The sequence below is a fragment of the Tamandua tetradactyla genome, chromosome 4 (genome assembly GCF_023851605.1).
Source record: "Tamandua tetradactyla isolate mTamTet1 chromosome 4, mTamTet1.pri, whole genome shotgun sequence".
Lineage (NCBI taxonomy): Eukaryota > Metazoa > Chordata > Mammalia > Pilosa > Myrmecophagidae > Tamandua > Tamandua tetradactyla.
The window spans coordinates 36664365-36676377 of record NC_135330.1 but is presented as its reverse complement, the minus strand read 5'-3'; the positions used below and the strand labels follow the sequence as shown (position 1 = coordinate 36676377).

At 41.7% G+C, this 12013-nt stretch overlaps 1 protein-coding gene across 6 annotated transcripts in view; it reads right to left on the bottom strand.

The window, feature by feature from the left end:
• Window positions 1–12013, bottom strand: part of CACNA1E (calcium voltage-gated channel subunit alpha1 E) — a 422025-nt gene that overhangs the window by 28587 nt on the left and 381425 nt on the right. For all 6 annotated transcript variants that reach the window (XM_077157177.1, XM_077157172.1, XM_077157174.1 and 3 more), the window contains 5 exons: window positions 11354–11437; window positions 10498–10623; window positions 6645–6710; window positions 1937–2028; window positions 1167–1332 (listed from right to left, as the gene is read on the bottom strand). In XM_077157177.1, the coding sequence (XP_077013292.1) occupies window positions 1167–1332; window positions 1937–2028; window positions 6645–6710; window positions 10498–10623; window positions 11354–11437 (534 nt within the window). The remainder of the gene's footprint in view (window positions 1–1166; window positions 1333–1936; window positions 2029–6644; window positions 6711–10497; window positions 10624–11353; window positions 11438–12013) is intronic.

Below are 12013 nucleotides of genomic sequence, written 5' to 3'. Positions count from 1 at the left end.
ATATACTCTTATTGTCAAATCAGTCTTCCTCCCATTTTATAGAGGCTGCGAAAGGAAAGCGAATTGGCCAAGACTAAACCAATGGCAAAGTTAAGACCACAATGCACATGACCCAAGTTTCCAATTAGTGCACACTCCCTCCCTGCTACAGTAACCTTTCAGCTACGCTTTATAGTTCCTTGGGGTCTTCCTTTCACTTTAAAGAGATAGAAATGCCTTGGACATGAGATAATTAATTTGCTTTTGAAGCATGGCCATGAAATTCACCACTTCACGGTGGCATCCTTGTTTCAGTCATCTGACTTCTGTGCAGCCAGTGTGGCCTTAGCAGTGAAGCTGAGCTGAGGGGTGTCAGGATGGCCAGAAACACCAGACTGACCTGTTTATTGATCTAGCAACATCTTATCCACTGACTTTGTTTATCACTATTTGTCTGATTGTGTGAGGTAACGATTTCTGGACGCTATTATGCTAATTCATGTTTTCTCCCAAAAGAAAGAATCAAGAAGGCACCTCGGGCTTTTTGCCACTTTATAAGTGGGTGTGCTCCACAGATATTACTCAATATTTACTAATGCCCAAATCAATCATATCCTATCACATCTATCTAGCTGGCCAATTGTCATAAAATGTAATGACATCTCAAGTCAAGTGAGAACCACATTTGTGACACTGCTACTGCACCATTCTCCTCTTAGTCATGCGATCAGCTTATATATATCTCAAACGGTTCAAAAGTCTTTATAAGAGAGGAAATATATTCTCACCCCTACTTACCCAATAAAATACTCAAAGTATAGAGAAGAGAGGATTTATTCTGGGTCACAGCAGATTCAATATGAAGCTCAATGCTCTCTTCACTCAAATAGAATCCACTCATCGTCCCTTCTCATAACCATCCTGCCCTACAGTAGCAGACACTCTTTTTAATCAATTACAGCCATATATCAGGAGCTGAACAAACATCCAGGCCTCCAGGAATTCTCTTGAGGACCTATTTCTTAATAGTGGGTGAGAGTGTGTGTGTGTGTGTGTGACAGAGGGAGGGAGGGAGATAGACAAATAGATCAATATACTCTGAGGAAACCTCTCTTTCATATTTATCAGTGAGGTTGGGTATGGGGTGGATGGGCCACACCTCCAACCAAGAGTGTAACATTACTCACCAAGAAGGAGCAGAAGAAAATGAAGGAGACAAAGTAAACGTAGGCCAGGTCAGTGCCACAGCGCTCGTTCTCACTCTGGCCCGATGGCGCTGTGGTGTCCGGCTCGCAGCCCTTCTCCCCAAGGCACGACAGCATGATCTCCTGCCAGGCCTCACCTGTTGCACTCCTGAGCCCAAAGACAATTTGGGTTAGCAGTAGTAGGTCTGTAGGTCCCATCGGTCTTTCACTCTTTCCTAATTCATCCATCCTGTCTTTCTCTTGCCCTAGGCTCCAATAGGTACCTTTTGACCCAGTCAACCTCCTGCTAGTACTTTCTGTTTAGCGAAGAGGAGTGCCAATGAGGCCTCTTGTGAGTTGTGCCACTGTTTCCCTGTTACTGCGGGGTTTCTGCTGATAGTGGTGGAGAGAGTGGGGGGACTCTCTAAGACCTCCATGTACATCTGGCCATCCACAATTTCAGCCCTTAAGTGGAATTTGGTCTGCAAGCAACTGTCCTCCCTTTCCCCTCCCAGAGCCCTGGAGGCCATGTTAAAGTTGCTACTTGCAAATTAACTATGGAGTCAAAAGAGTTATGTAGCTTTTCTAACGTTATCAGGGCGGTTTCCTTAAGACCTGTGGTCACCACCTCCTTCTCCAACCTTGTTTCACTGTGAATCTTGACAAGTGCAGAGGACAGAATAAAAAGAAAAATGGGGACAGGAGGAAGATGCAGACCATCTTCTCCCCTCCATCTGGAGAGCCCCAATAACACTCCTTGTGCGTCTGGGTACCTGAACAGCAGCATGAGGGACCCAAAGAAACTCCGGAAGTTGTTGTGCCGATTGATGTGACTCTCCTCATCTAGTTTTATGTTTCCAAATACCTTGAGGACAAAATGAGCAGAAAGCAATGAGAATTATTGAGATGGGTAATGTGTCCAGCACATGGGCATCAGATGAACCTGCAGGGTTGGCAAATCTATACACAGGAAGCAGACAACTCAAACCCAGAGAGGCTGGTGGACCTCCCCTTCTTGGCCTGATATGTAGTAGCAATTACAATCTTCACTGCTCTGGTAGAGTAAAGGGCACTAATGCTAGCCAGGGCTGAAGGAAGCAAAACCTTCTGAAGTCATTCTACCTGTCTGTGGTTCTGCCTACACCTAATTTGGTCTCTTTATTCCCATGGTACCTATTACCATGGCACTCAAGCAATTTGTCAAAGACATTATCCCATAACAGGAATGCAGGGAAGGAGTCACTCCTCTTATCTTGTCATAGGTAGAAGGGATGGGGACATCTGTATTTGCATAAGATGTCATTTATAGTTTGGGGCAGATGCTGCCCTGGAATTTGCAAGCAACCCATGTCTAGTTTTATGTTTCCAAACACCTTGAGGAGAAAAGGAGCAGAAAGCAATGAGAATTATTGAGATGGGAACCTATGTTCCTGAAATATGTTTCAATCCAGGCAACCAAATATCAGGGCGAGAAGTCTATAATCTAGAGTCTGCGAGAACAAACACATATACATATCCACGTGCACACACACACACACCATCCAACAGACCCAATTCCCATCCAAAAGTGACTTATGCAGAAGTTAAAACAATGTCCAGACCAAGAGGCTGGAGAATGTCAGGGCTAACTACATATACTGAATAGGAAAAAGAAAAAGGCGTTGGGTAGATCTGGGGATAGGTGATGCTCACTACTCCGTAGCTGGTCACAAAGCTTAGCATGAGGCCACAGAGCAAATTCAAATGAAGGAAGAGGGACCACCCAGAGATCTCTATCCATGGATGGTGAATAAGGACAGACTACCAGATACAGTTTGCCTGGAGCCATGATCAATCGTAAATCTCTTCAGATGAAAATGGTGCAGTTCCCCCGTGCACTTTTCATCCCCAACCATGTTTCAGCTATCAGTAGCTCCCCTCCCAAGTCAAGGTTTGAACAACTGAAGGCTTTCTGGGTTACTTTTTCAGCCATTTGAGATAACATTCAGCTTACATTTAACATGCTTCAGAGTTTATCTAATGTATGCTAAATGGAACACATTTTTCCCCTAACAGTTTTTACAATGTGCTATTGAGGAACAATCTCTGCCCCCAGCTATTTGCTCAAATAACTCCCACTGACACCTGCTTTGGGAATTTGTTCTCAACAATTTGTTGTTTTTCAAAACCCAAATACTACTTGTCTTTCAGGGGGCACGGAGGTGGCAACCTTGCTACAGCAGGGAAGAAAGGAAAGAGGAGGATAAGAAGGCAGAGGCCCCCCAAAAGATAAATAGTAGCATTTTAAAAAACTTACCCAAACAACCTAATCTAATTAGTTCTGTGAACCCCAGGAGGAAATTGTCATAAATCCTTGTCGCTGTTTACATGTCCTCCTCTCGTCTTTCTTTTCAACCCTCCTAGTATGGAAGTCATGGCTTATCCTTGTTCTATCATATATACACAATTTATACAGTTTCTTCTCCCTATGATACTCCTGTAGCCATCATTAGTTGCCCTTGTAATGATTTTCTCAGACATGCATTCAATCATAAACTATTTGGAGGGCTTACGTCATTTTGCACATGGCATATATGTAATGGCCAAAGAAATTAAAGCCATATTTAATCTCATCCAAGATAATTTCCAAGACAAAAATGTACATTTATCGTGACAGTGGCCTTTAAAACTTGTTTCACTATTTTCTGTTAGCTTTCCACTTGTCACTAACCAAAATCTCCTACATCAAAAGGGCATGGAAAAGAGAGAACAGACCTGAGACCCGTCAGAAAGCATAACAAGAACATAGGTTTAAATCTATTTTCACTTGGGATCACAGAACTTTAGAATTAGAAAGGACCTATATAGCTATTTATCCAATGTCTGTAATATATTGGTGAGGAAATTAAGGCCCAGAGAGGTTTAGGACTTTACCAAAATTGCACAGCTGGTCAACTGCAGTGCTGAGGCTGAAAACCTCAACACCTAGCCTGTACAAAACCTGTAGCCCCAGGGCTCTTTCTGCAACCCAGCCAGTTACTCCTTCCTTCCAACTTCAGATCCTTCTGCAAAGCTCTCTTCTTCTAAGAAGACTTTGAAAGCTCAGAATAAGTGTCCTTTTCCTAGACACATCTTGTTGCTATTTATATTTTTCCGAAACTTGAGGCCTGCTCTTTTTCCTTTGTATAAATTACTTTTTTAATCACTACACCAGATAGCATCTCTTCAGTAACGAGTCCTGGTCTCTGCATGGACCAGGAAGAGGGAAGGTCACCTGAAGGCAAGTCACATTGGGAAGGCCATTGACATCTCAGTGGGATGGAGATAATGTTCTTATCTTTTGGAAAGAAGTCTAAGGGGAATAATATATTAAAACAGTACAGTGAATGGAAAGATCACAATTTCATAACTGAATAGCTCCCACCTCCCATGTATCAAATAATGTATCAAATAAATACTTTCATTTGATTGGTGGGAGAAGACTTTAGAACACGGGCTCTGGGGAAAACTGAGCTGAGTTTAAGTTATCCAACCAGATAGATTGATGGGAGGTGTTGCTGGTTGTTCACAGCAGGAATAACCTCAGTATTTGAGATCTTGAGCATTTTATAAATTACCTAACCATGCTAGGCATCAACAAAAGCAATGAAACCCATTTATAAACACTTTCACATCACTTCCGCACATATTATTTATACTCAAGATATTGCATATATATGAAGAAGGGGGGGCAGGAAAAGGAAAACAGTGGAAGGAAGGGGAAGAACGCATACTAAGTACAGAGCCTGGTGCCTATCATACCAAGGAACTAATTGTAAATAGCATTATCATCATCAATAGTAATAGTATCAGCAGTAGCAGGTCAGTACTAGAGATGATCTTATTCTAGATTATTTTGCTTGAATATGAAAGGAGGGTAAGAACTGTATTCTGAGCATGGACAAAAAGACCTTAATGTAATCAAGTTTTTATATGGTTGTTCAAAAGCAGTTTAATTCTAGAATCAAATATTTGAGAGCTACAAAAGACTTAAGAGAGGTCACATCAACCCAGCATTAAACTTCAGCAGGAATGCTGCTTACAAAACCCCTGCATTAAGATTCTACTGAAATACCTTCTGTTTAGGGGCATTTATTACTTCTCAACCAAGGCTCACAGTTTTGTTTTGTATGCTGTATGGTGGAGTTACATTTCATTGTTTTTCAATGTGAATATCCTGTATTGCAGCACCATTTGTTGAATTTTTTGTTTGTTTTTATTGGTTTCTTTGTTTGGGAAGTGCATGGGCTGGGAATCAAACCCGGGTCTCCCACATGGCAGGTAAGAATTCTACCACTGAATTACCCTTGTACCCCAGCTCACAGTTTTTTGACACTGGACATTCTGTTGTGTTCGAGTAGAACAAAACTCTCCAATAGTGCAGTTGGAGGAAGAATGAAAACTATGAAGTGCAGGCAAAAGAGAGGAACAAAAAGGAGACACATTTCAGAGATGCTTTGGGAAGTGCTGCTGATGCGACACGGCTGGGAGATGGTGTTCTCCTCCAGATGACAGATACCATGAAGAAGGCCCTCAGCCCAAAGGCAGCCAACCTGCCTGACTGCAGGAGACTGCAACTTGGCTGAAGTTCTTTGCTGGGTTTAGTTGTGGTATCTCCAGCCTGGTTGCTTCAGAGAGTTTGCCTCCCTGAGACAAGCAGAAAGCTTATTTATCCAACCAGATAGGTTGATGGGAAGTGTTGCTGGTTGTTAACAGCAGGAATTTACCCACCACAAGCGAGTGTCCCCTCTAAAACAGTCTCCTTTTGACCTCATCTGCTCAGCAGGCCTCTGCCTACCTGCATAAGTATCCAGGGTGGGAACTTGTCTCTGCTCAAGTTCTGAAACTGGAAAGGCTGTGGTAACTCAAGGAACTGTCCAGTAAGCTGCAAGCTCCTTTAAGAGAGGAATTAGCTGGGTTGTAGCCCTTTCATCTCCCTAGGAATGGGCAGGTTGCTAGGAATTCCTCAACCTTTCACAGTAGGGGAGAAGGAGGTCTTAGGGCATAAATCTCAGTCACTCACGAACTAACTCAAGACACTTGTGGTGTCACTACATACAGAGAACAACCATCTGACCTTTGAGGCCTATCCCAAGTACCAGGGATCCAGAAAAATGGGTCATCATAAGCCCTCCTCGGCCTCACAGTGGCTCCCTCTGGCTTAGAACAATGGTGTCTTCTTTACTTCTGTTCTTTTATTTCCCCCACAGAAGCCAAGGTGCTTTTAAGTCAGCATCATGATCTGATACCCTCAGATGAAGCCCCTGCACTCTGTAGGCTTGAATGGGAAACCACTGCACATGTGAAACTTCCCAAGGTTGCACTGCAGCAAGACCCTCAGGAGAGTGCCTCCTAGGCAAGAAGGGGTCCAGAGCACCTTCCAACTTGCATTCTCAGGCTGCTAAGTCAGAGACAAGTTGCAGAACAGCCGTCACCCACCAGGCCCCTGATGCACCAGCTCACCTGCATCCCAATGATGGCATAAATGAAGAAAAGCATGGCAATCAAAAGGCAGACATAGGGGAGGGCCTGGAGAGAAAGTAGAGATAGGACCATTAATGAATAGGAAGAGAGTTTTCAGGTTCAACAGCCTGTAGTCACGGAATTCTTGCCTTCTGAGGTTGACTTATACAAAGGACTAAGGACTTTCTATTCCCTGGTACTGTTCAGTTTTCAGGAACAATGCCTGAGCTGATGCCTGCGTCCTCTGACAGAAATGGAAGTTGTTAGCCATAGAATGCCTTATAACTTACCTTTTGTCAAGAATGCCCACTCACTCATAAGTGCAGCCCATATCTCCAGGAAGAGCTAAGAAAACTTCCTGGCCTTGGAATTCATCCCACTGCAGTAGAATATTAATAACCTGGGTAATTGTGATGCAAATTACACAGCAAGCATCTAGCTTTGGCTTCCAAATTGCTGTATTATCCCATCTGACTCCCACACCCAATGTGAAGTTCATGAAGGAGAATCTAGAAGCAAAGCAAAATGGCTGGGGATTCCTTTGTCAGTTCTTAGAAGGTTCTTTCATCCTTTGATGAAACATTATTGTCCGAAGCTTACTCCTCTTGATGTCCCATTATGCGCCATCCAAACTTCCAAAAAGCCTGCTATAGTATTAACAACCCCCAAACCCTGCACAAATCCACATGGCACCAAATTCTATCTTACTGCCACTATGAGATAATAACATTTCAGTTATGGGAATGGGGTGGGGGGCAAGTAAAGTAATGCAAGGCAGGGAACCGTTCTCAGTGACTTGGGGAAAAGGTAGACATAAGATAGTTTGGATTTAGGACTAGGGTGGGCCGCTATAATTCTAGAGTGATTTTAATGCTGACATGGAAATCCTTCTTTACCATCCAGTTATCTTCTGGCAGAAAATGTCATTCTGAGCATCCATCCTCTGTTCTAAATGTACAACATGAACCCTAGGAGATTAGTTCAAAGGCTTTTAGGTGGCATGGGGAGCAGGGCAGAGCTTTTCAACTGTACTAACTAAATGAAGAGTCTTGAGAGTCCATTTAAAAGTTGAATAAAGAATAAAATTAAAATGAGTGCTGGTAAAGTACTCTCTGATGGCATGCAGATACCCAAGACCTGGGAATGGGAATGGCTGAATTTTTTTTTTTCATTAATTAAAAAAAATTAACTAACAAACATTTAGAAATCATTCCATTCTACATATAGAATCAGTAATTCTTAATATCATCACATAGTTGCATATTCATCATTTCTTAGTACATTTGCATCGATTTAGAAAAAGAAATAAAAAGACAACAGAAAAAGAAATAAAACAATAATAGAGAGAAAAAAAAACTATACCTCACATGCAGCTTCATTCAATGTTTTAACATAATTACATTACAATTAGGTAGTATTGTGCTGCCCATTTCTGAGTTTTTGTATCCAGTCCTGTTGCACAGTCTGTATCCCTTCAGCTCCAATTACCCATTATCTTACCCTATTTCTATCTCCTGATGGTCTCTGTTACCAATGACATATTCCAAGTTTATTCACTAATGTCGGTTCATATCAGTGGGACCATACAGTATTTGTTCTTTAGTTTTTGGCTAGTCTCACTCAGCATAATGTTCTCTAGGTCCATCCATGTTAATATATGCTTCATAAGTTTATTCTGTCTTACAGCTGCATAATATTCCATACATACAAAGTATGTATACACCACAGTTTGTTTAGCCACTCGTCTGTTGATGGACATTTTGGCTGTTTCCATCTCTTTGCAATTATAAATAATGCTGCTATAAACATTGGTGTACAAATGTCCGTTTGTGTCTTTGCCCTTAAGTCCTCTGAGTAGATACCTAGCAATGGTATTGCTGGGTCATATGGCAATTCTATATTCAGTTTTTTGAGGAATCGCCAAACTGCCTTCCACAGTGGTTGCACCATTTGGGGAATGGCTGAATTTTGAAAGGTGATATGAATATTCCTTTTCTGCTGAAAGGGGGAAATAGGGAGGTATAGGAAGATTTCTTGCAACCTTCTACTGTTTTCTCCCTGTCCTTCTTCACTTCAATACCTCCAGTTTCTAGTCACCTCCTTCAACCCCCAGCTTTGGGGAGAGGACTAATGACTCATTGTTCTTTCTTATCATGTTATAAACACTAACACAAAATCAGGGAAAAGGGGGAAGAAATTCTGAGTGGGTTCCAGTGGTGGAGAACTGGGTATTGCTCAGGGCTAGATGGGGGCAGGTATAGGTAATGGAAAGGCTGTTTTGTTTTCAAATGTTATTGTGGTTTTCTGCTATGTATTTGCAGAGGCAGCTTTTGTTAAGCTGACATTAAGAAACGACTTCTATACTATGTCCCAAGACTGTCCGTGCTAGAAAGAAAATTCCTATCTATGACTGTCAATCAGAGGCAGAGTCCCTGGTCTTCATTGCTCTCTATGTTATTCACTGTAATAAACTTGGCCATCAATTGTGGACATCATTTTCTTTTTTCCCAAAAGTATATGGTTTTACAGAGAATTGTCCATCATGATAATATGACAGGTTGATGCAAATTTCTTAAGAGAAATTTTTTAAGAGTGTCTCATTAACAACTGCAGCTTGTTGGGCAGGCCGCTAAAAAGGTTAAGAGCAGCTTGTGTTTCAAATTCTAAATCCAAATTCACCAAAGATTCATATAGTAGACTCTTCTTGAGATTTCAGATTTCTCCTCTGTCATCCAACTTTGGCAAAATAGTGTTCATTGAGGCCTTTGTAGGAGTTATAAATGTGATAAAAATGTCAGGGGAACTCCTAGGAGCCTGAGAAATCTTACAAATGGTCTCACATTTCACTGGTCCTTGGTAAAGAAATCAATAGCGATGAAGTGGGGTGAACAGCGTTTCCAAATGACAGGAGGCCACAAATTTACTGGCTTGCTTTTTTTGGATTTCTAATTAAAACATATATAAATAAAATATATAAACAAGTAAAATAGAGATGGTAGTTCGCTGAATATGAATTCAGTGACTTTTCACCTTTGAGTGACTTAATGTCAAATTTACTTTCAAAGCAAGTTCATTGAAAAGCTCTTTTTTGATGAGAGAGTGAAACAGTAAGCATTTTAACAGCTCTCAGGTCCCGGAAACCATAGAAATAACTGATTATGATATTTGGTAGAGTCTGAAAATAGTTAAAATATATTTAGAAAACTTCTTTTACTATAAATCTCTGCCATTAAAGTGGGCCTTGGGTGTCAATTTTCGACTTTCATGTACAGCACCTCTACAGCAACATGACACGACTCAGAAGCAGCTCACCGTATTAACCTTGACAGACATCCTTGTTTGTTTGTAGGGCACAGGGGCGAGCATTAGCATACCACACATTTAGAGGCTCAGGAAATACACACTGATGAAGACATGTAGGTGGGGCTGCTGTGAGGCATCTGCTGTGAAACACAACTATTCGAGGAGACTTTTGGAAAGCAGATACATGACAGAAAACCACTGACAAGTTCCCTGAAAATGCAGGAGACATCTGGCTGCAGGTGGCTGGCTCTTTACCTGGAAAGCATTGCTCAGGGCAGTTTGCAATACCTAGGGAGGAGACCACCTCATAAAAACGTACCCCTTGCCTTGGGGGACCCAGAGGATGCCTGTGTGACAAAGCTGAAGTGTTTTTCTAGGATGAGACTTAATCCATCAGAGCAGCGCTGAAACTAACAGCTGCTGTATTTATCTAAGGCTTCCGACAAATGCCCATTCTACGATCTTCAACTTCTCTTGAGTACTGATGCCAAGTGATGCGGCCTGGCCTGGCTGGGCTGTCTGCCGTGACAGGACCACTCTGGCCTCTTACCTTAAAGGACTGCACGAAGGTCCAAAGTAAAATACGTATGGTGTAGCCTTGCCGCAGAAGCTTTATGAGGCGGGCGGCTCGGAAGAGCTTCAGGAAGCTCATATTGAAGCCACTGGTGTTCACCAGCTGGTGGAGCAAAGGGAAACACATAATTAGCGGCACTAAGGTCACTTAGAAAATCTAAGCACTAGTATTTGCATGCTCCTCTTTCCTTTAGATCATAAAATCAGATATGGTCTCCGTCTTTCTTTTTTAATCCCAACTCCAGGCAAATTCTTGGTCCTTCCTATGCCTCCTCCCTCAATTTCTAAGGTAAAAGGGCCAAGGGAAGTTTCTCAGAATGGTATGCTGCGCACGTTAGACAAAGCTGGCCTCCTTGTTCTTCCACTAAGTGATCCTGACTCTGTACTTAGATGTCAAAGAGAGCAAATCCAGTAATCCCTCTGGCACATGGTGGCCATCCAATATTCCAAGATGGGCTCTCCAAGCCCACTTTAGGATGACCCCATTTAGGGAAACAAGTCAGTTTTAAGAATTTTAAGAGCCAAGGCACTGAGCTTCTTTTGCATCTCCCAAAATACTTAGCAGAATGCTGTGCTTACAGACCTCTATTCCACTCACCCCATTAGATGCCTGCTACTTGAGCTTTGCAAATGAAACAAAGCCTCCAAAGGAACCAGTGCCACTCCAATGTTCGCATTCTCTGACTAATGCTGAGGGGTAGGTGGTGAACTCCCAACATTTAGAGGAGTATACCCGATTTGATGGGCTAAAAAATGGACTGATAATGCAAAATTTAAAAATGCTACTTCAAGGCCAAACTTAAAGCCAAGAAAGGGTCTTATGAGCCATTTACCTTGCTGTCTGTCAGGATAATTTCTGTGATACTGCCAATCACAGTGATGAAGTCAAAGATATTCCAGGTGTCTCGGAAATAGTTCTGCCAAGGGAATTCAGCAATGGGAACATCAGAAAAAGGGACAAACAAAGGAAGAAAAAAAGAAAAAGGACATTTTTTCATTATGTAACTTTATCACCTGGCATTAAAACTTGTCAATTAATGCACTGTTTCATTCTAACTTTGCTTCAGTTTCCTATTTCTAATCTGAAATGTTACTTCTTGTTCACTAATTTGGCAATTTCTCATCTGGAAAGTAGTGCTATAACTATTTGAAGATCTTGTTTTTTTAAGATGTCACTAAAAAGCTCATAGTTAAGAAAGAGATCTAGGCCCATAAACACAAAATCCAAAAAAGAAAAACCATCATTGTTACCTAAAAGACAATAAAATTACTTTCAATATTACTCCAAGATTTTCTACAACTATGACTTTTAAATTATCTGCACTGTATCATGTGATCTTATAAAATACAATTCTGACTGCAACTATCCACAAAAGTTACAGATGTGTCAAAAATCTCCTTCTAAGTCCACTGAGCCTTTTCAAATCAACTGCTGATTGGCAATAGGGTGAACATACTTCATCTCCTCCCTCCCCCCAGCTCTGCTTTGTTAC